Source organism: Triturus cristatus, chromosome 2_1 (genome assembly GCF_964204655.1).
Source record: "Triturus cristatus chromosome 2_1, aTriCri1.1, whole genome shotgun sequence".
NCBI classification, from domain to species: Eukaryota; Metazoa; Chordata; class Amphibia; order Caudata; family Salamandridae; genus Triturus; species Triturus cristatus.
Window position 1 is genome coordinate 1,026,584,370 of NC_140581.1, and position 23,926 is coordinate 1,026,608,295.

The 23,926-nt window shown below is 46.7% G+C and overlaps 1 protein-coding gene across 1 annotated transcript in view; it reads right to left on the reverse strand.

Annotated features, from left to right (window-relative positions):
• The window catches only part of LOC146866263 (alcohol dehydrogenase 1-like), a 76,723-nt gene extending 65,094 nt beyond the window's left edge, over nt 1-11,629 (reverse strand). The window contains exon 1 of the mRNA XM_085635144.1: nt 11,348-11,629. Coding sequence (XP_085491270.1) covers nt 11,348-11,365 — 18 coding nt within the window. The 5' untranslated portion in view covers nt 11,366-11,629. The remainder of the gene's footprint in view (nt 1-11,347) is intronic.
• Between the last annotated feature and the right edge of the window lie 12,297 nt (nt 11,630-23,926).

Here is a 23,926-nt window from a genome sequence, read left to right on the forward strand (position 1 = left end):
AATCAGTCTACAGGGAATGTCACATAAACCAATGAGGATTACAAGTTATAGGAATGACATGTCATCCATACTGGTGGGCAGTATATATTAAAAGGGTTTGGTCTGGGAAAACACAACCTTAGGATTTAAAGAGTATTCCATGGGGGTCAGCTTTACTGATAAAAATGTATATCTGTCCAAACATACTCATTTTAGCAACATTAGAATAATGAAAGACTGGGGAAGTTCTAACTATATCATTCATGTTTGTATGCAGCTCTTTGATGACAGTTCATTGGTCACTGTCCTATGTTAGGATTGTAACTTCTGAACTGCAAGTAACACAAGGATCTCTGTGACAAAGGCAGTAACCCACTGAGCTATCCACATAAAATACAGTTCATCTGCATTTAAAAACTACTAACAAACAAATGATTGCTCTCCAGCAGGATCATTAATAACCAGCGTTATCTGGGCATTTTGTATTGTCTTATTGTTGTCCTGCATAGCCATGATAATGATAAAAACTGTTTAAATGAAGCACACACAAAGTATGTGTCCTGCTGGTCCTGTGCAGATTTTAAAAAGAAAAACAAATAGTACTACATTCTCTTACCTACTCCACTAGTCAAACTTTGTGCCATAGCCTGATGTGATAAGCAGCTGCAGGGGTCAGGAAAGGTGAATAGGAATAAACAAACTTCTTTTCTCCTGCACTGCATAGAAAAAGAAATATCCACGCAGCAGAACAGTAGGCAAAGGTTACCCTTGTCAAAGAAAGGATTTTGCCTTTCGCCATGTGGAGATGAAAGGGTGAAAAAATAAAACCTTGTTAACATGTAAATGGTCTTATAAAGACCTGTGAAATACTCGGGTGCGGCTGCGATAATCTCTAAAACTGTCTGTGTGTGCGCCCGGAAAGCTGTCTCGGCTCGGGCTGACACACACGACGGTGGGGGGGGGGTTGTTTGAAGCACTTTGAGCCCAATGGCGTTGCGCGCCTGCCTTCAAGCCCTCACTGCGAGGGCCAAGGCTCCTGTTTGGGTGGGCCAGGCTCACGTTTGGGTGGGCCTGGCCCACCCGCTAGAACCGGTCCTGCATGGATGCATGGGTACGGCACGAATGCATATAAGGAGTGGTGATACAATGGCATACACAGGGTGCACCACAACGCATGCACAGAGGCACAGAACTTGTGTGTACACATAGGTATACCACAAAAGCATAAGGGGGCAACTGACATATGTATACAATAGGGTACCCATGTACTAACAAACGTGTACTGTACAAATGCACACAAAAGTGCACGAAAAGGGGATAAAAGAGACACAAAACTTGTGCTCACTTTGGTATACGAAACATGCATGCACAGGGGCACTGAAAAAAACATGGCTTATGTATGTGCACGCTGCGGTGCCCATACATCCAGAAAAGTAGTAGCGCAAATGCACACACAAAGGCAAGGCATTGATTGGGATGAAAAAACTGGAAGGTCGCTCAAAGGGGCGCTGCCAGTGTAATTAAGGGCGTGGCTTAAAACACTTAATCTAAAAATCTGTGCTGAGCATAGAGTGCCGCCCGACTTGTATTTTGCTGTTTCTGTCATTGCATCGAGATATATGATAAAACAAGTAACATCATACCTACAACAAGTCACGACTATTGGCTTTGTCAATGGTTATTAGTTGCATAAGATAAATAAGCAGCTACTATGGCTTGTATATAATATTGAAAAAGCTTCCACTTAAATCCCTGGTGACACCACGACAATGTTTCTGCTCCTGAGTTTCAAAAGGAGAAGGGAAATCCAGAGACAAAATTACTCTTTTTAAAGGATTTCCCTTCCCCTACAATGCTCACCTGGCATGACGTCATGCCTTAACTTCTCCACTAGTGAGAAGTGAGCATTGTGAGCACGCGCACATCGATGTGCCTGCTGATGCTGCAGTCCGGAAAAAGACGGACCACCTGTGCCCGGGCAAAAACAGAGACCCGTTTCGAGGCCTCTTAAAAAAACTGCCAGTGCTCAGACCCGGCGAGACCCGGCCCACTGAAAGCCCTGCACGAAGGGATGATACACAGGCAAACAGGGGTGCGACAAAGCATAACAAGCATTTGCAATGCAATAGGTCTCGCATTTACGCGAGTTTGAACTAATGACATTGCAAATGACAATGGCTTTTTTTTTCGTTTTTAAAACATAAATAAAAGGCATTGTCATTTGCAATGTCAATAGCTCAAACTCGCATAAATGCGAGACCTATTAGATTGCAAATATTTGTTCTCTCTTTTGCTGAGGGTCAAACAATGAGGATGTGGAAAATATGTGCCGTGGCCCCAAAGTGCCACTGGTGCCCGAGAGGGGTCGGGCAGAGAGCAGGGATTAAAGGAAGCAGAAACCTATCAAGAATGAGGCAAAGGAAAAAGAAGCATAGGGTGGTGGGAGAAGGACATGCGGTGAAATCAATACTAGCTGCATTGGTACTTGGCAGCGCCCGGGGCGGGCTCTGCAGAAAAGCTTTAGACCGCTTCAGTGATTTGTTTATGCATAAATTAAGACCACATCTACAGTAGCATATCACTAGTATACCTAAGATAAAAGGACATTTTTGTTCCTGTGCGAGATTCTTTACTCTGCACCAGTGGCATGAGTTCACTGAAGAGTAATATTGACAGACGTAGTATTAATGATAATTTCTTATTATATACAACGCTATTACAGTTACTAAGCGCTATAAATAATAGCTGCCGTGCCTCTGACCCAAGTTAAAGATACTCAATACCACAAAGAACTCTAAAAGGTAAGTCCTTCACTGCAGCTAGCGTTTTTCTGGTAGCCTGCTAGAACGCATCAACTCCGCTCATGAAGGAGCACAGCACAGACTAAGTGCTCATTCATTACTTGGACTCTCGCTGACACTTAGCTGATCAACTCAACAGAGCGGGCTCGACTCTGGGATTGAGTCCGATGTTGCACAAGAGAGCAGTGATTAACTCTAAATGAAATGATACTGGGTCCGCCGCAGATCTGTGAGCTCGCTTTCCTATGAAGGTTAATCAAAGACTTGTTACTTAAAGGCTGTCAGACAGGTCTGTTTATGATGAGGGAGTGCTAAGAGACTGTCGGTTTGCCTGGGGAGCGCTTCAGTCTCTTCGGTCACAGTTCCTGACCCTACCCGCTTAGGCGCTTACCTCCTTTGAGGGGTCCCCTTGTAGGTGGGTGTCCGATCTGCTACGGGCCAGCGAGAAATTAACTGCTAGACGCCACTTACGATGACTGAAGTGCTGTGCACTAACTAGTCAGTAAGAGATGCTAAGGCTGATTATGGGGAGATGAGGAGCAGTGTTCATAAGTGATGAGAAAGGGGGTGCATATCTAATCAGGTAGTGGTGGAAGTCGCTGATAGAGTACAGTGTACATGAAATGAGTGTACAACTCCTGCTGATTTGCTATCGAGAGACTACTAACAAAAGCAAATTTTAGCAGAGGACCCAGTGTCCTACTAATATAATAAGTGCAAATCCATAAGGGACTAAATATGTTGTGGTCTTTGCGTCCAGTACCACACGATCACTTGCGCGGGGCCACCGGAGCACATTAATGCCCCGATTACTTACCGGTAATCTTCATTACTCCGAGTATAGTCTTCCTCGCCACATGACTAACAAAGTGAGCTTCAGCTCCACACCAGAACCCTCCAAACACCCACCAGGGGACCCAAGCACAAGAAGCAACATGGACCCGGAAGGAAGGGGAATGCAGAACGCACGAGCAACACAGCCCAGTGCAGAGGACAAGCAAAATCCCCCAGCAACAGGCGCAACAAGGGAGCCGCCGAGGCGAGCACCCGGGAGGTAAAACCAACTAACCCCGGGACACAAACCCAAGACCCCAGGAGGAAAAGCCCACAAGGCCTGGAGAGGACCGGAAAAACCAGCAGCCTCGGACGACCACAAGCAGACAAATAAAAACGCGGCAGGACATGAATCCACAAGCCGCAGGCCTCACCAACAGGAGAAACAACCCGGCCAGGCCAACAAGCCCAGGCGCGAACCAGCACCCGGGACGATACACCGCCAAAAACGGAACAACGGACCCAGCAGAGACCAAAGCACGCCCCACAGGCGGAGAGGACGCCAACACCCGGGAAGGGGAGACCGGAACACAACGACCACCGGCCACATGGGCAGACAGGGCGGAAGGAGAGCCATCCCCAGGGGCAGGGGACACCCGGAACTGAACCCGGGACACCCGGAACCGCAGCCAAACGCCCCACCGAAAGGGACACCCACGGGAAACAGGCGAAAGCGGGAAAACCCCACAGAGCACCAGGACCAACCAGACGGGGAGGACCCCCAACGGACAGACCAGGCAACCCAAAACCGACCCCACGGAAGACCAGCAGCCGGGTAGACAACCCAGACCAGAACAGCCGGGGGGCCAAACCAACGAAGGGGGACAGCCACCCAAGGAAGGAGATCAACCACAGAGCCATAGTACGTGGAACCAGACCCATACAGCCAGAAAGCTGAAACCAGCGGCAAGGAGTGCACGGACGAGGCCAGCACAAGAGAACAGGGTCAAAGCACACCACGCCACTCCAGTGAAAAAAAACCACCAGAGCCCACGGAAGGATGCAGGAGAAGTGAACACGCACCACAGGCACCAACCAAGAACTGTGACACCAGCCACAACAGGAGCACGGGAGCAAGAAACAACGCACACACAGGCAGCGACGAGGAGGAAGGTGCAAGGGACGCCCACCGGACCAAGGAACAGGAGCACACAGCTCCCGAAAACCTCAAAGGCCACAGCAATCAGGACCGGCCCAGGACAACAGCGGGGAACAGGCAGGCACAGGAGGACACAGGAAGGAAGGCGAAACCCGGGGACGGAAACACACACCCACGGGCGAAAAGCCCAACACCATGTCCACAACACCAGGCACACCCAGGCAGGCCGCCAACCAGGAACCAACCAGCCCCGCACCCGAGAAAGACGAGAGCAGGGGCTACAGGGAGGAACGGCCGTAGGGCCATGGCGGCGAGACAGGCCGCCCCGGAAGGGACAAACACAGCGACAAGCAGAGAACCCAGGGACCCGACGAGCACAGACACCCAGATACAGATCCACAACCGTCAAAGTAGGCCCCAACCGCCCCGAAGGGAATAACAATCCCAACACAGCAGACATGATGAGAGGACATCATAACCCTGAGGGGTACAACTAGAACAAAACGTGATCAATGAAACAGACCCAATGGCAAGCACAACAGCAACCTAGAGAGCAAGAGTCCCTGACCTCAACCATGAGGCCACAGCGTCACAAAGAGATTGACATGTCGCCGACTTACGACACCTTGACAGCCTTTGCGGGACGCGAACCCTTGTCCAGTGAGATCCATTATAACCACAGGCACAAGACTTACCAGTGAGCTATAGCTCCAGGTCGAAAACAGAGACCACGAAAGACCAGTGATCGAACACCCCAACCACAGAGTGTGCGACAAAGACCCCAACCAGCAGGTGCAGCCAAAGAAAACCACAGCCAAAGTAACGCCACACGAAGTCGCGCGATAACCCCGCGCAGGGGCCATGCAGGCCAAAGTGCAGATGTGTAAAGAAGAGAATGAAAATTTGCCAACTTATGACACTTTGACAGCGTTTGCGGGACTCGAACCCCCGTCCTGTGAGAGCCTTGATAATCAGAGGCACAAGACGTACCATAGAGCTATAGCTCCTGGTACCCGACAGAAGTGGGATCTGAACCCACGCCTCCAAGAGGAGACCAGAAGTCCCAGTAGCACGGAAGGACGAGGCCGGCGCTGTAGACCACTCAGCCAACCAGGCAGCCATGTGCTAAACACGTCCGTCACGAACAGAACGGGAAACCAGAAAGCAGAGGCGAAACGCCCAGCCAAAAAAAGGGAACCGGAAACCCAGGAGGGAACGGAAGTCACAGAACACACACAGAGGAAGTGTCCCGCCGGCCATACGAAAGAATGCCAACTCAAGACACATTGACAGCGAATGCGGGACTCGAAACCTGCTCCCGTGAGATACCTCAGAACCACAGGCACAAGAGATACCAACCAGCCATAGCCCCAGGCAACAACACAACCGAGGGGCCCCCACCCACAGCAGCCGCGAGGGAGGCAGCCCGGCATCCGGACCCCTAAACCGAAGCAGAGACTGAAGCCGGGGGAGCTAGGACCCGCCCCGAGGAGGCGGACCAGAGAACGCCAGCCCAGGAGAAAGAGAAGGCAACTCCCAAACCCCCCAAAAGTACAGTAAACACAACACAATACACAGACAGGCACGGGGAGTACAAGCGCCGCGCGCAAAATCATAGGACGCGGACGTGGTAAATCGAAGGGAAGTGTACCCTCACAGGAAAAAGCCTCAGACAGGAACCATGAGGCCACAGGGACTCACCGGCACGAAGCCCGGAACCCCTACAGTGCCCGGAAACAAGGCGGGCCCCAGCCGGAACCGCAGAACCGGAACGGGAAGACGGGGGATGACCGGCCCCGCCCCTCGGAACCAGCGAGGAACACACGCCGCCACGGAGGCCTTGGGGAGAGAAACGGCACCTGCCGTGCACCAAAGGTAAGTCGGGAGACAGGGACAAGGGGCACGGCCGCGTAGACTGGTAGCAACAAAACTCCCCAGGGGAAGCATTGAAAGCGAGGAAAACCCCTACACCATTGAAAGGACACGAAGGATCGGAAACCCCCCACAGCAGCCCGAAGAGGACAGAGGCCACAGGGAAAGTGCAACCTACGGGGCCTCAGACTGATGAAACAACGAACCCGAAAGTAGTGCACCTAGGCACAGGTAGAGTACTAGAAAGCACGCACCCGACCTTAGCAATCGAGAGAGCCATACAATTTCAGAAGCGTCGTAGGAAAACCAAAAATGACACTGAAAGCCAATTAACAGAGTAAGAGGCCAGAATGACTCTCTCTCCAACCGGAGAAGCAGTGAGAACAGCCACCCGGGGAACGGAAGCACACCCCGCCAGCTGCCCCAAAGGAGACAGCAGGGCCCAAAACACAGAGCCCGCTAAAGCAGGGCATAAAGCCAAAAAAACGGAGGGGGTGCAGGTAGCCCAAAAGCCCGCCCAGAGCCCGCTAGAGCAGAGCTGTGAAACCGGACAGAGCACGGGCCAGAAGGTGGGGGAACCAGAGTGTGAGCCCGCTGGAGCAGGGCCTCCCCCCCAGGGCACCGGGACCCACTGGAGCAGGACCTCAGCCCAACGCACCTGATCAGACGCTCTGGAGAATCTGCAGCGCAGAACAAAAAAAACAGGCTGATGGGTTGGGCCGGCCCGCCTCTTATAGAGGTCATGGGTGTACTGGGTCGGCCATATTGGGAGGGGATGGGAGGCATGGGAGGCTGACTTCTTTTTGCTTTGGAGAGTTCTGGTGTGGAGCTGAAGCTCACTTTGTTAGTCATGTGGCGAGGAAGACTAACGAGGAGGTAATGAGCTAGTGCTTGGAAGGCATTGCAACGGTCATGAGCTGAAAAATAAATCAGATTAAAAGAAAAGAAAGTAAATGTTTCATCTGATCTATTAGTGTAAATGGAAAAAAAATAGAAAGGCACATTTTTATTAAAAAAGCTGGAGATGTTGGGTATTGAATCCGGGGCCTCATACATGCGAAGCATGCGCTCTACCACTGAGCTACATACCCAGAAGGATAGCTAATCTTCTACCAAATCCTTGAAGACAGAGGGCATACATGCTCGTGAGTGTTTGACGTAGTATGTATCGAAAGCTAATTCTAAGGTAAAATTTGTACGATAGTACCAACCCCAACATTTTTATGTTGTCTCACCCCATGTTCTCACACTTTGTTTTGGACTGTATTTTTATGCACTGCCTCTCAATTTCCATATTTTTGGGGTTTCTATATTTTTATAGATTTGGGAATTTTAAAAATATATAAACGGAGTTTTCTAACATTATTGTGCGGGCGACTGAGAAACTGTGAAACCAGACATGGTAGTTTCTTTCTATCCGGCCAGCGATCGTTGTTCAATTCTACTAATTCCTTTAGCCATTATCAGCTCCAATTCAGCTGTATGGATCTCAGTTTCGGTCTATACATCTATGAATATTATTATTATCAATAATACATTTAGTAATAATAATACATGGCTATGGGCTATGTAGACAGTCACCCAGAAATATACATAAATCATAATTCATTTTATGTAGCAAAAGTAGCGGAGATGCTGGGGCCTCATGCATGCACAGCATGCGCTCTACCACTGAGCTACATCCCCTCAGATGAATATTGGTTGTACCGGAAGAAGATCATCTGTCTCACCCACATCTTCCGCTGTGAGTGGTGCGAAAGATTGTAAGTGATCGTCATCGTGCCCTTACAGAGGCCCCTCACTGCCAACAGCATTTCCACTGCACTTTGGGCCATATGTAGGTAGCATAACATTTACCGATTCATAAATACCGAATTTTACCGATTCGGTATTTATGAATCGGTAAATAGTATGTAGGTAATTAATCGGTAATCATTACCGATTCGGTAAATATCGGTATTTATGAATCGGTATTTACCGAATCGGTATTAATGCATCCCTTCCCATTGATTCCTATGGGCCAATGGGAAGCCAGTTACTATTACCAATTCGGTAAATACCGAATCGGTAATAGGGGAGGCATTATCATGGGTGGCAGGGTGTCACATTGACACCCTGTTGCACCCCTGATTCGTGTATGTGTGCACATGTGGCGCACATACATGCCCTAAGGGCATGTATGTCTGCCACATGGCACTTCACAAATTGCACAAAAATGCTTTTTTAAAGGTATTCGTCATTTACCATCAACTTGTAGTTGGTGGTAAATAACGAATCCAGACACCAATTATGCACTCACTTGAGTGCCCCCTACATAGCATTTCTGGATTCGGTATTTACCGAATCAGTATTTTACCGATTTCTTAAAATTCCGATTCGGTAAATACCGAATCCAGAAATCAGCCACCTACATCCCAAGTGCCTCAATACCGGTCGGTAACGGGATATTTACCGAATTTCGGCCGTTACCGACCGGTATTTGGCTTCCTACATATGGCCCTTAATCTCTTTTCTATTGTAACACAAACAAGTAATTAGCACAGAGCATGCAGTGTGTTGGGCCATTTTGGGAAACTTAACAAAATATTTTAAATGTTAAGGCACTGTTTATCTCTTACCGATTTCGACGACTCATCGGGGGTAGTAAGCGCTATATAAATGCAATTACAAAGGCATCATTATAGTCTCCCCCACTCACACTTCAGTTTTCTACAAAAGCCAGACCTACCGATTTTGTCAGTACTTGTTTCCGAATCTGCACAGCAACGGGAGGTTGAGACCAACCCGTTGATGGTGGGCTAATTTCTCCACACCTCATTTCCCATTCACCCCCACTCTCATTTGAATTTGACCTCTGGGCATCTCATTGTAGGGTGTAAACACAAAAGTGACCAGCTCTTCTCCTTCACCTTCAGCTATACACAGGAGGACCCCGTGCACTCGAACAGCCACAGCACTAATGCATTCAGCAAGGGACTACTAGACCATTAGAAACAAATTGGCATGTGCCCGTCAATAATTTGCCAATGTGCTCCATTCATGGTGCCCAGGAGAGTTGCCCACACGACTGAAACTCGGGCAAATCACCCTTTGCCTCGTTCAGAGGTGGAAACTCCTACGTAGTAAACACGTGTTGTACACTTCCTGCAGTTATGTAAAGGGGAATCCCTTCCACAACAACACAAGTGCGCTCTAGTGAACAACCAGCGTGCAAGATCATTGCACCAGCATTTGCTGCATAGCACATTTTATGTTAATGTGGCCGTAGATTTCATCAACGTGTCAAACTTTTAATCCACATTTTATTGTTTACAGCCTGAACACGGCTTGTAGCGCAACAGAAGAATCGGACCAATCTGCAAGGTACAATACTTTTTAATCCTGCAGCAGAGGGAAAAATATATGTGTATCATGCAATAGTGAGTTTATCAACTGTTATGGTTCATTGCTTGTCCAAGCATTAAGAAAATTATTACATGCAATGGTATGTCTGTCTCCAAATACCATCAATGTACACGGATTTCTAGAGATCCCTTCATCCATGCATTCATCCATCAGTGCATCCATCCGTCAACCCTTTCACACTCCCTTCATCCATCTTTCAACCATTCCGTCCATCCATCCATTCAACCATCCAGCCACCCATCCATCCACTCAGCCATATATCCATCCAGCCAGCCATCCTCCCATCAATCCATCCACCCATCCATCCACTTATCCATATATCTATCCATCCATCCATCTACTCATCCCTATATCCATCCAGCCAGCCATCCTCCCATCAATCCATCCACCCATCCATCCACTTATCCATCTATCCATCCATCCATCCATCCACTCATCCCTATATCCATCCAGCCAGCCATCCTCCCATCAATCCATCCATCTGCTGTCTGCTCATCTATCCACCCAACTATCCAGTCATCAATCCAAATACCTATTTATTAATTCAAACTCAGATCCATTTTAGGCTCCCTACGCAGTTCATCCATTCATCCTCCATGTATCTGCAGGTTACATAATGATGTAGCATAATTCATGAACGGCTGTATTTCCAACTCTCTCTTTTCTATATCTTTTCTCAATGTCGTATGTAATGTTCATTTATCTGAATCTCTGCTTCATTGTTTATTCGGTGTTTTCTGACAGACTGGACTTCTGTGAGCATCTTTCGTCGAACTGCGCCGCACCCGCGCAGCTCTGCGAGACCAACTTGGTCCGGGATCTGAATTGAAGCAGCAGTGCCGACCAAATATGGTGAGTAAACGTTGCATTTCGACGCCCACTTTGCTGCCTAAATTTCACGAAAATTACAGGTGCGAGACAGCCTTCTACAACTTCGCGGAACCGTTTAAATACTTCAGAAAGCCGCGGTAAAGTTGGAATACATTCAAAATACTGCATCTGTCTTATTTCACAAATGTGCCTCACGCATGTGCGTGCAGTGCCAATAACAGTACGGACCCGCATCAAATCGAGACAAACAGTGTTGAGTTCTCTCACTGAAGCTGTTTTCAGTGCTTCAATAAACTAAGCTTGTAAACCTAAGGGCATATATTTCTCTATTACTGCTGCAATTATGCGCCGACATTTTCACCGTCAGACCAGTGCACAAATCTACATTTTGCACCGCTCGTTAGGTCCAAATGTCAGGGCAACTTTCGCTGCAAAAGTGCCCCGCCACTCGTGTGTACCCCATCCCACGTGGCAGCCTGCTACTGATCAATATTTCCCAATAACGCCGCGAGCCCTCCCGTCTTACTTTGCCAGCGGTCGACATGGTGATTGTTCTTCAGAAGACTTCTGGACTCTTTGCGCGCGGCCAGCAGCCTGCAGACTCTTCTGTACGACGGCGGGGTCCTGCCTGTCAGTGTGCAGCACCGCTCGCCGCGTATATATACAGAAGAAAGTGCACCATCACTTCCTGAGCTACACCCCCTCAGACCGAGGGCCCAACCCCTAGCTCCTGGCACGCGAGGGAGGGCAAACGCGAAACACCCCTTCTTCAAGTCATCTCCCTAAGTCCCAATCAAAAGAGTTAAATACATATATAAACAAACGCTTGGAACGGGGCCACGTCATGACTGTATTTACTTTTTTTCTGTCTTTCAAACTTCAGTTGGAAGCAAAAGCAGTCCAAACATATTTTTTCATCAGAAGAATTGTGCATTTCTGTATTTTTTTAGGTGGAGTTGGCCTTTTGTGGTGGAATAAAGCGATTCCTTGGCAGGAAATCAACAATTTTTCTCTCCTCTCACCCTTGATGCCTTCATTCTGTATACAGCGGACCGAGCCAGAACCGAGTTCCCGTTTGACTCGCGTTGAGTGAGTTGGGAGCGGCCTGTGTTCCTGCCTTGGCACGATGCCCACATTTGATTAAGGGCAAGGCATGATTTTAGTGTGGCCAGTATTTTTCCGAGTATTCTCGTAAAGACGGTAAATTCAATGTATTTGCACGTCAGTGTTATTTTCAAAATTGGAAATTGCAAACGACATTTACTAAATTCCAATTTCTGTAGTATTTTTTTTTTTGAGTGAAACAATTGGCCCTAAGCGCTTACGTCATGGAACGTTGGGACAGCAGAGTACAGAGTGCCAGAGAAATTCAGATTTTGATTTTTGGAAAGTACTGTCAGTGCAACGTCCACTTAATGGGTCATGTGAATCTTGCTTTTACCGGAAACCTGATGGTAGCCTGTTGATGGACACAAACCACATATGGGAATACGGCTGGGGGGCAGCTGTGAAAGGGTAAAGTGAGGGCGAGTGGGCGGAAAAAGAAAAGAGGAGACTGGGACTGGGGCAAAACTGAAGCAGAGGAAAGAGCGCAGTGACGTCACTTGTTCTTGCGGGGCTGATGTTCCATCTACTTTTTTCCTGGTCCCCCTCCACCAGATGGGAGCTCCAGTCTGCAAAAAAACAGACGCTGGCCTTTTAGCCTGTAATGTTGTCCCTATTTCCATTTAACGTTTTACTTACTCTTGAATTTATTTCATTTAATCTTTTCTGGATGATGTTTTTTTGCAGGTTTGTATGCAACATATTACCCATGTATATTGTGTGCTGTAAAAAGAGCTGCCGCCATGTATTTGTGAGAGATCAGGTTGTGGGTTGGTGTGTATAACGTGCCATGGCTGAGGGCTGTAGCGTTCAGGAAGAAGGCAGACCACATTTCGCACAGTGCACGTCAGTTGGTCATAAAGGGGTTCAGAATGCATGTTCATCCAATCCTTGGCCTCTCTGCAGAGAGCATAGGGCAATGGGCAGGTGTGCTAGTTGGAAATGTGGTTTTATGTGAAGGTGTGTGAAGGAGGTATACAAATGCCAAAATATTGCCAGGGCAAAAGAGAAAGAAAAGGCAGTGCTTACAGCTCAGGGGATGCATTTGTGGGTGGGTGCGAGGGGGAGATGATTGGAGAAGATGCAAGGAAGTGTGTGTGAGGGGAGGAGATATAAGGAAGTATGTGTGAGGGGGAGATGAAGGGAAGAGATGCAAGGAAGTGTGTGCCAGGGGGAGATGAGTGAAGGAGATACAAGGAAGTATGTGCGAGGGGTAGGTGAGGGGAGGAGATGCAAGAAAGTGTGTGCACGGGATAGATGAGGGGCAGAGATGCAAGGAAGTATGTGCAAAGGAGAAATGAGGGGAGGAGATGCAAGGAAGTATGTGCTGGAGATTCTTAAAGAATAGTTTTTGTACTGGAAGGCTCCCTTTCCAGTACAAAACATACAAACCCTTGCACTATGCCACAAGGGTGTGTGCGTAGAAAAATTTACAATATAGTAGATATGCATTATCTATCTATCTATCTATCTATCTATCTATCTATCTATCTATCTATCTATCTATCTATCTATCTATCTATCTATCTATCTATCTATCTATCTATCTATCTATCTATCTATCTATCTATCTATCTATCTATCTATCTGATATATATTTATAGAGATATATAAATTCACAAAAAAAACAAAGGTTACAGGGAGGTTATAGTTAGGCTGTAGTTTCACTCGTACAGAACCAGAGAAACTCAGCCGTTATAGCTAACTATAACTCATTCCCCCGTAATGCTCTACTTATGACCTCACATATGACATCACTCATGATATGGTTAGTAACATCACTCATTCCCCAATCAAGCAGTGCACCAAGAGGTGCATTTGCAGAGTGGTGGAGAAAGGGGGATTGGCCTTTGACCACCTCTCAGCAATCCCACTGTGTTGGGCTGACTGTAGGTAACGGGAGGCCTTGCTGGCCTCTAAGGAACCTCAGCAGTGATTGGGACTTCCTAATACAACCAGCGGCGCACCAGAAGGTGCGTTTGCAGAGTAATAAAGAAAGAGGGTGGGGCCTCCGGAGAGTTTCCAGCATTATTTTCTTCTATTTTTTAGGAAGGGGGGGCCTTTGGGCCCCCCTTCTCTGGGCTATTTTGGGCCCCAGGGTTCCCATCCCCCAGGGCCTGCCCCATTTTCAAATTCTTAAAAAAAACGAAGGGGTGTCACATGGCCCGCCTCCCTGGCCGATTTCGGCCCTGGGGGATGGCCCATCTCCCCGGGCCTGGCCTTTCTTTTTATATTATTTTGCATTTTTTTTTAAAAAAAGGAGGGGGGACACTTTCATCTCTCTTCCAGGCCAATTTTGACCCAGGGGACCACACCCCCAGGGCCCAGCCTGTTGTGTGGAATCCTGAAGCAAGGTTTCTGCTTCCCTGCTTGCTTCACAGCGGGCAGGGAAACAGACACTGCTCTTCTTTCAGCAAGAAAGAGCATTTTCTTTTTCCGCTCGCTGAAAGTAGAGCAGGGTTTGCTTTGGCGGGAGCAGTGCTCCCGGCAAGCCATAGCAACTTCAATGTCCCGGGGGTGGGCAACCCATGACTTTGCTGGGGCCGCCGGGGGGCGGGGTGGCGGTCGCCAGGGCAATGTAGAGCTCCTGGAGGGGGCCGCCCATCCCCCCTCATTGCAGAGTCACATGGTGGCTGCCTACACTTCCTGGTTTGAAGTGTTGGCGGCCAATCAGATCTTAGGCTGGAGATTGGGAAGGGTCGCAGATTCGCCGTACCTCAGTTGTATATCTGAAAAATCTTTACATTTCTCAGCAACTACTGAACAGATTTACACCATTTAGCAAAACAGTTGCTTTCTGGACCAAGAGATACCTTTCTGCAAAATTTGGTGTTCAGCAGTTCGGGCTGTAGTCTTGTATAAAGTTGCTATAGAAACATGGGAAAAATAAGTTTTGGGACCCCCCTTTTTCTTGGCCCCCGCTTGACGGATCACCTAGAAATTTCCAAGACGGCAGCTGAAGTGAGCATTGAACTAGGTTTGGTAATTTTGCGAGGACTCGCCAAACGACACCAAAGTAATTGGCAAATCAAAGAACGCTCGTTCTATGGAAACTACATCCTAACTATAACTACCTACTAGCAACCACCAGTAGATATATATATATATATGCCAGCCACAGTTTAAAGATTGCTGCACACTCCAACCAGTATTCAGATTGTTTTATTTCATTCGTTGCAAACACGATCAACAAAGTTTACTGACAAACGCGTTTCAGCCTCCTGGCCTTCGTCAATGTCAGTGATTCCCTGCTCACGCCTCTTATTTAACCATATCATTTCATTGGTTAACAGGGATTTCAATCAAAGGAAAATACAATAATAAAAATAAAAAACGGTCTTGCAGAGACCGGATACTAGTTTGGGAAAGTGTCAGCCATATTGGCACTATGCTCTCTACTGGTAGACAGGGTAGCAATGGCATGTTAGACCCCACGTTTTCACAAAATAGTCAATGGAAATCATCAAATTAATTAATTAAAATGAGAATCACAGTATATCATTGGTCTATCTGAATTTGCTATCCACTGATTATTTGATTAATAACGGTGTGCCCTGATGCGTTCATTTTGATCTGATAATACTGACCTCTAAATAGAGTGGGCATGTGACTATCGTGGTTAAATTGCATTAATCCAATTGTGTCAAAATAAAGCTCTGAATGAGCAAACTCAAATTGCTGCTGTCTACTCTAGTCTAGGTTGTTATTATTTGCTCTTACTTTTCCCCATTAGCTCCAGCTCCAAAGGTACAGCGCATTGTACATGTTTCTATTCTGTTTATCCAATAAACGACCACAGTTCCTCCTCATATTGTGCCAATATGGCTGACACTTTCCCAAACTAGTATCCGGTCTCTGCAAGACCGTTTTTTATTTTTATTATTGTATTTTCCTTTGATTGAAATCCCTGTTAACCAATGAAATGATATGGTTAAATAAGAGGCGTGAGCAGGGAATCACTGACATTGACGAAGGCCAGGAGGCTGAAACGCATTTGTCAGTAAACTTTGTTGATCGTGTTTGCAATGAATGAAATAAAACAATCTGAATACTGGTTGGAGTGCGCAGCAATCTTTAAACTGTGGCTGGCGTTAATTCACGAGTTTTCGTCCTCGCGGCTGGAGCACCCGCTGTGCTGAGAGCAGGAAGCTGACGGAGAAACGTGGTGAAAACCAATTTATTTTCCCGCTCCGCTACCGTTACGGAACACGCAACCAATAAATCTTGGGGAACTGTGGAAACAGTCTCACTTGGAAGCGCTAACGGAGACCAAGGAGACTCGCCGAGGGCCGGAGGAATTGGAGACTGGTGAGAGCGTCTCTGAAACACCGACACCCCCGGTGAGTGCAAGCAGTGAGACACGCCGCGGTGCGAGGGACACGCAGACGAGTTCCAGCGGCTGGGTAGAAATCGCTACGGTGAGTTCACCGCTGCCCTTGGCATAAATTGAGCGTAATTACGGCAGCAACAGCGTTTAACCAGAGGTACAATTTGCAATTGCTAATTTGAACAAATAAATGCAAACACGATCATGTTCAGCGACGCTGAATGGCTAGAAGCAGCAGAGACAGTCTTTAAAGGGACAGCGCAGAGTTTAAGAACAGAAGGAGAGCATCAATCGAATCAAACGCCAAGCAATTTATGAGGGTGGTTCACGAAATTAGAAAGAGCTTACGAAAAAGAGATAAGGAAGTGGTGGGAGGCCACTTCCCTACAACGATACTTGGATGTTGATAGGATTCCCAGAGGATTGAGGATTTATACAGTCCCCTCCTACGAAAACCCAGACCCCAATCTCCTAAGGGAATGGGCGGACTACACGAGAGCTTCAGCTAAGGGGATGGTGGAAATCCTTGTAAAATACGCCAAAAGCGACAGGGCGAGACTTTTGGACGAAATCAAAGAAATCGAAGCAAACATAGCGAAAGATACAGACAAGGAACTCACTGAAACTCTGAGAGCACGCATGAAAACTCGGCTAGTGGCATATGAGAACAACATAAAAAAACGCTAACAGAACAAGCTCGCACGTGATCAGCAAGACTACGAGAGCGGCAGAGTACTCACTTTCGCTAAAAAGTACGACGCCCCAAGAAGAGCCCTGCGAGAGGCGAGAGGTGAAGCAGCCACTACGCAAAGAGATACATCGGAATCGGAAGCGGATCTTTCCGAATCAGAGATACCCAGAAATTCCGGGGAGCCACTGCCAATACGGACCAGCATTTTCCCGAGGAATATCACCTCATCAAGGAAACATGGCGCAAATTTCCCCAAAAGAGTCGTCCACCGGAACAAAGCGGCGGAAAACAAGGCGAGGAGGGCAGATCAACAAATCAAAACTACGAACCCCGGGTTACAAGGAGCAGACGGGGCGGCAAGAGGAAGTGAACAATCTTTCTATTATTAACCTTTCTGAAAGGACACTGACACAAGTAGAGAAAACGGTGCTACAGAAGGGGTTGACTTTCTGCCCAACTACTCAATGGGACTATACAACTACGCGCATTGACTTGTATCAGTACATCCGTAAGCTCAAGTTACGCAAGATATTTGCGATGCACCCTGGCCCCAAGAAGAAACAGCAAGGAACAGAAGGATCCAACATGGGTAACCTAGTAGGCAGTGATCTGGAAATCCTAACAACAATCCGTGATCTGCACGAATCCGAATCAATGGAGAGTGTCTTGGACATGCAAAGTAACACTCAGCTTTTGTTAGAGACTGGGATTGAACAGAGTAGTGGGAAAAGTGAGTTCAAACCACGATCTAAATTCATCCCACAGACTCCGCACGACGCTATTGATTGCTTCCATGAGGCAGTAATTAAGGACCTAGATAAATTCAGAATGGCAGGTATCGCTCCAGGTGGAAGAAGGAAATACAACCTTACGAGAAAACAATGGGAAGCTGTGAAATCCCTCAGAGACGACCCCAGATTGGTGATTAAACAGTCAGACAAAGGGGGAAATGTCGTGATAATGACGAAAGAGCGATACAAGCAGGAAGCCCTTCGCCTACTTGGTGATTCACAAAGCTATATACTAATCAAGAGAGAGGATTACAGCAAGAGCGTACAGGCCTTTCATGATCTCCTTGAAGATTGGAACAGTAAGGGAATTCTAGAGATCAATGAATTTCAGTACATAAGGGTAGAATGTCCTGTTCTGCCCACATTTTACCACCTTCCAAAGGTCCATAAGGATATTAATGTACCTCCAGGACGCCCAATAGTATCTTCATTGGGAAGCCTTCTAGAAAAAGCCTCCATTTATGTGGACTCTTTTCTATTTCCAATGGTGAAGGACCTCAGTTCGTTCATCTTGGACTCAACTGACTTTATTCGCCAGATTCAAAACATCATTTGGGACAATGAACTACTGCTAATCACATTAGACATAACTAGTCTGTATACGAGCATTAGACACTCGCAAGGATTGGCAGCCCTTGAATTTTTTCTAAAGACCCGAGCCCTGAAGTTTCAAGAGCATAACAAGATGCTATTAGAAATAGCATCATTCTGTCTGCACAACAACATTTTTTTATTTGCAGGGGAATTATACCTACAAATACAAGGTACCGCGATGGGCACGTGCTTCGCCCCCAGCTATGCAAATTTATTCGTAGGCTGGTGGGAGAAGCACGTGGCCTGGGCGTGCAAGAACGAAATCTGGCTAGATAAGATAGCCCTATGGACGAGGTACATCGATGACCTCTTCATAGTATGGAGAGGTACACGCATAGAGGCAGAAGATTATGTAAGATCCCTGAACGACAATGAGTTCAATTTACAATTCACCAGTAACATCAGTGAAAAGGAGGTAGCATTTTTAGATCTCCTAGTCTTCGTGGCAGATAACAAGTTGTGCACTAAACTATACCGTAAACCCACGGCAGGGAATACTGTTTTGCACTCTTGGAGTCAACACCCCCGCAACCTGATCAACAGTATACCATACGGGGAGCTTCTGAGACTCAAGAGAAATTGCTCCCGACCAGACGACTTCCAAGAAGCCGCCAATGAATCCCTAGATAGATTTAGGGATAGGGGCTACACAAACAAAGTACTGCAGTAGAAGCAGGCTAGAATTACTAACCCAAAAACAAACAGGTAAGAAGGAAACGGAAGAAGAGCAAGGCAAAGTTAGGTTAATAATGACCTTTTCATCTGAGGCACAAAAAATCAGGGGTCTTATTCAGAAAAATTGGAATATCCTGCAAACTGTTGGGATCCTTGGGAAATTGATCCCGTCTGGTCCTGATGTCACCTATAGGAAGAGTGCCTCCCTGAAAGATATCCTGGTACGCAGTCACTTTGAGGACAAATCCCGGATCAAACCATTGATTGCGGGCTTTTTTTCCCTGCATGAATTGCAAGGCATGCAAGAATTGCAAAAAAGTTAAAGATTACTTGGTACCTGGGAAGAAGGATAGAAGGCCCATTGACAAACTACTGAACTGTAACTCCAGCTTTGTGGTATACTGTTTAACCTGCCCTTGCGGGTTACAGTATGTCGGAAGCACAATACACCCGGCAAAGAAACGTGTATTGGAGCACAAACGAGCCATAACCAATAGGGACAGAACATATCCAGTGGCGAGGCACTTTGCCAGCATGCACGAAGCTAGGAGTGATAAGTTGACATACTATTGCCTAGACCAGATCCCACCGGCAGAAAGAGGGGGAGATAGAGTTAAGACACTCAGGCAATTGGAGGCCAAACTCATAGTGGAACTACGTACCAGGACCCCGGGAGGTCTAAACCAAGAGGAGGAACGGTGGTCGTTTATTGGATAAACAGAATAGAAACATGTACAATGCGCTGTACCTTTGGAGCTGGAACTAATGGGGAAAAGTAAGAGCAAATAATAACAACCTAGAATAGAGTAGACAGCAGCAATTTGAGTTTGCTCATTCAGAGCTTTATTTTGACACAATTGGATTAATGCAATTTAACCATGATAGTCACATGCCCACTCTATTTAGAGGTCAGTATTATCAGATCAAAATGAACGCATCAGGGCACACCGTTATTAATCAAATAATCAGTGGATAGCAAATTCAGATAGACCAATGATATACTGTGATTCTCATTTTAATTAATTAATTTGATGATTTCCATTGACTATTTTGTGAAAACGTGGGGTCTAACATGCCATTGCTACTTTGTCTACCAGTAGAGAGCATAGTGCCAATATGGCTGACACTTTCCCAAACTAGTATCCGGTCTCTGCAAGACCGTTTTTTATTTTTATTATTGTATTTTCCTTTGATTGAAATCCCTGTTAACCAATGAAATGATATGGTTAAATAAGAGGCGTGAGCAGGGAATCACTGACATTGACGAAGGCCAGGAGGCTGAAACGCGTTTGTCAGTAAACTTTGTTGATCGTGTTTGCAACTAATGAAATAAAACAATCTGAATACTGGTTGGAGTGCGCAGCAATCTTTAAACTGTGGCTGGCGTTAATTTGCGAGGTTTCGTCCTCGCGGCTGGAGCACCCGCTGTGCTGAGAGCAGGAAGCTGACGGAGAAACGTGGTGAAAAAAAAAAAAAATATATATATATATATATTCACTGAAAAAAACATAGGTTTCAGGGGCGTTATAGTTAGCTGGACTTTTCACTCGTATAAAAACCATTGAAATTCCCCTGTTATAGTTAGTTCAGCTAACTGTAACTCACACGCCCGCAATGCACTGCTGATGACGTCACATATTACATCAATCATGACATGGTCAGTGACATCAATCATGACATCACTGATGACATCTCAAATGACATCACTGATGACATCACTGATTACATCATCCAGTGAATGTGTGTTTTTCTGAAAATTAAATATGTTTTATATATGTATATCTCAAGGTCGATGGAAGAATAAATGGGTATACAAGTGTCTAAATGGATGATTTGTTTTTGAAAAATTGATTGTATAACTGACTGATTAAGTGTATCTTAGTGAATACATGGCTGAGTGAGTAATGCTTAAATATGTAAATATCTGTATCAGTCTCTCACTTTGTGTATAAGTGGCTGCATGGGTTGGTGAGTAGCTACATGAGTGTCTATATAGGTTTTTAGTTGGTTTTTTGAGTATCAGTATGAGTGTCTGTATGGTTCGGTGGGGGGTATTACGTAGTGCATAGGTGCATGAATGAGTGACTCACTGTTTGTATGTGTTGAAGACAGCATGTGTGCAGGACTGTATGGGTGGATGAGTGTGTGCATGGGTGTGTTAGTGAGTGAATGACTGTCTCAATAGTGTCTTTATGAGTAACTACATATGTTTTAAACTAGTATATGTGACTATTGGTGTACATAAGTGAGTATATGTGAGAGTGAGAGATTGGAAGATTTCCCGTATGAATAAGTATGTGTTTGTATAAGTGATTGTTTAAAAGACTAAGTATGTGTAAGTTTCTGTAGAAGTAAGTGTGGTAGTGTGTGTATAACTGTATATGCAAGTAAATGGATGTTTGATTCTTTATTAGCATGAGTGACTATGTGTGTGAGTAACTCTATGGATTAGTGGCGTTGTGTAACAGGATGTATAGGTGTATGAGTACATATGATCAGTGAGTACATATATGAGTGACTGTATAGGACTGTTGGTGAATGAGTGGATGTGTATGTGGATCTTAGAATTACTGAATAGGTTGTTGTAAATGATATTGGTATGTCCCTTGTTTTGAAAGTTTTAGTTTCTATTTTTGAATGTGTGTATCAAAGGTTATATTAGGGTGAGAGGAGGTCTGCCACTCTATCACAAGGATGATGTCATCGGTGATGTCATCAGTGATGTCATTTGAGATGTCAACAGTGATATCATGAGTGATGTCACTGACCATGTCATGAGTGATGTAATATGTGACGTCATCAGCAGTGCATTGCGGGCGTGCGAGTTATAGTTAGCTGAACTAACTATAACGGGGGAATTTCAATGGTTTTGTACGAGTGAAAAGTCCAGCTAACTATAACGCCCCTGAAACCTATGTTTTTTTCAGTGAATTTCTAAGGTTTTTAAAATGCTAATTCCTAACTATACTGTGCCTGAAATCTATGTTTTTTTCAGTGAATTTCAAAGGTTTTTAAAATGCTAATTTCTAACTATGCCTACAGAGATAGGACATGTGAAGAAAGAAGAAAAAACGCACAGAAAGGAAAAAAGAAATGCAGAAAGAAGCAACAGAAGTCCTCAAAGACGAAGAAAAGTGCAGGAAGAAGGATAAAGTGCATAACGATCAAACAGAAGAGCAGAAAGAAGCCTAGTTGCAAAATCATCCTGTACCCTCAACTTTTTCAGACGGATACTGGTGGTAACTGAGTCTGACTAACTAGTCCTAGAGCCAGTGCTATGTTAAAAGACACTCAGAATACAGTGAAAACACCTAGATACACTAAGGAACACTGTGCGTTGGGGTCTCCCTGTGATTAGCATGACCTCCTCTGTAAGCCCTTAGTATATAATAGGGCAGGGGGATTAAAACTACCTCTGAAAACGCCCCACAGGGCGTGTTTGCACACGTCACCTCAGGCCCCGTCCCCTCCCTTCCCCACTGTGTAAACACGCCCTGTGGCCATTTTAAGTTGGGAGATTAAGTCCCCTTGAATTCTGAGGGTCCCTAGGGTCCACCTAGACCACTAGGTACCTCCAGTAAGCGCCACAGAGCTGTGTTGCAGAGAGATGTAAGAAGGGGCACGGCGTAGACCACCTCTCTGCAACGCAGCGCAGCACAGTGGAGCTTACTGGAAGCACCTGGTGGGCTAGTTGGCCCCCAGGTCCCTCAGGATTGAAGGGGAATTATTTCCCCAACTTAAAACCCGCCACAGGGCGTGTTTGCACACGTTAACTCAGCCCCGTCATCTCCCATCACCACTGTGTAAACACGCCCTGGGGCCGTTTTTAGTTGGGAGATTAAGTTCATTTGAATCCTGAGGGTCCCTAGGGTCCAACTAGACCACTAGGTACCTCCAGTAAGCGCCACAGAGCTGCGTTGCAGAGAGGTGTAAAAAGGGGCACAGCCTAGACCACCTCTCTGCAATGCAGGCCTGTGGCGCTTACTGGAGGTACCTAGTGGGCTAGTTGGCCCTCAGAGACACTCAGTATTGAAAGATAATTAATTCCCCAATTTACAACTCACCACGGGGGATGCGTTTGCACAATAGTGAAGGAAGGGGGTGTAGCCTGAGGTGACATTTCTGCAAACACGCCCTGTGGCGCGTTTTAAGTTGGAGAATTAATTCCTCCTCAATCCTGAGGGTCCCAGGGGGCCAACTAGCCCACCAGGTACCTCCAGTATGCGCCAGAGAGCTGCGTTGCAGAGAGGTGTTCAGAGACCACGCCCCTTTTTACAACAATCTGAAACGCAGCTCCGTGGTGCTTACTGGAGGTACCTGGTGGGCTAGTTAGCCCCCAGGAACCCTCAGGATTGAAGAGGAATTAATTCCTCAACTTAAAACGCGTCACAGGGCGTGTTTGCACACATGTCACCTCAGGCCCCGCCCCCTCCCTTCACCACTGTGCAAATGCGCCCCGTGGCATGTTTTAAGTTGGGGGATTAACTCCCCTTGAACCCTGAGGGTCCCTGGGGTGCAACTAGCCCACCAGCTACCTCCATTAAGCGCCACAGAGCTGCGTTGCAGAGAGGTGTAAAAAAGGGCATGGCCTCAGAACACCTCTCTGCAACGCAGCCCCCTGGCGCATACTGGAGGTCCCTGGTGGGCTAGTTGGCCCCCAGGGACCCCCAGTATTCAAGGGGAATTCGTTACCCATCTGCAAACGCGCCAGGGGGTGTGTTTGCAGAGTGCTGCAAGGAGGGGGGTGGCCTCCGGCACAATGTTTTAATTTTAAGAAGGGGGCTGTGTGGCCCCCCTTCTTTTTCTAATTTATTGGCCCTGGGGACCCCATCCCCCAGGGCCTGCCCCCTATTTAAAAAAATTGGAAGGGGGCAGCGTGGCCCTCCTCCCGAGGCCTCATTCGGCCCTGGGGACCCCTTCCCC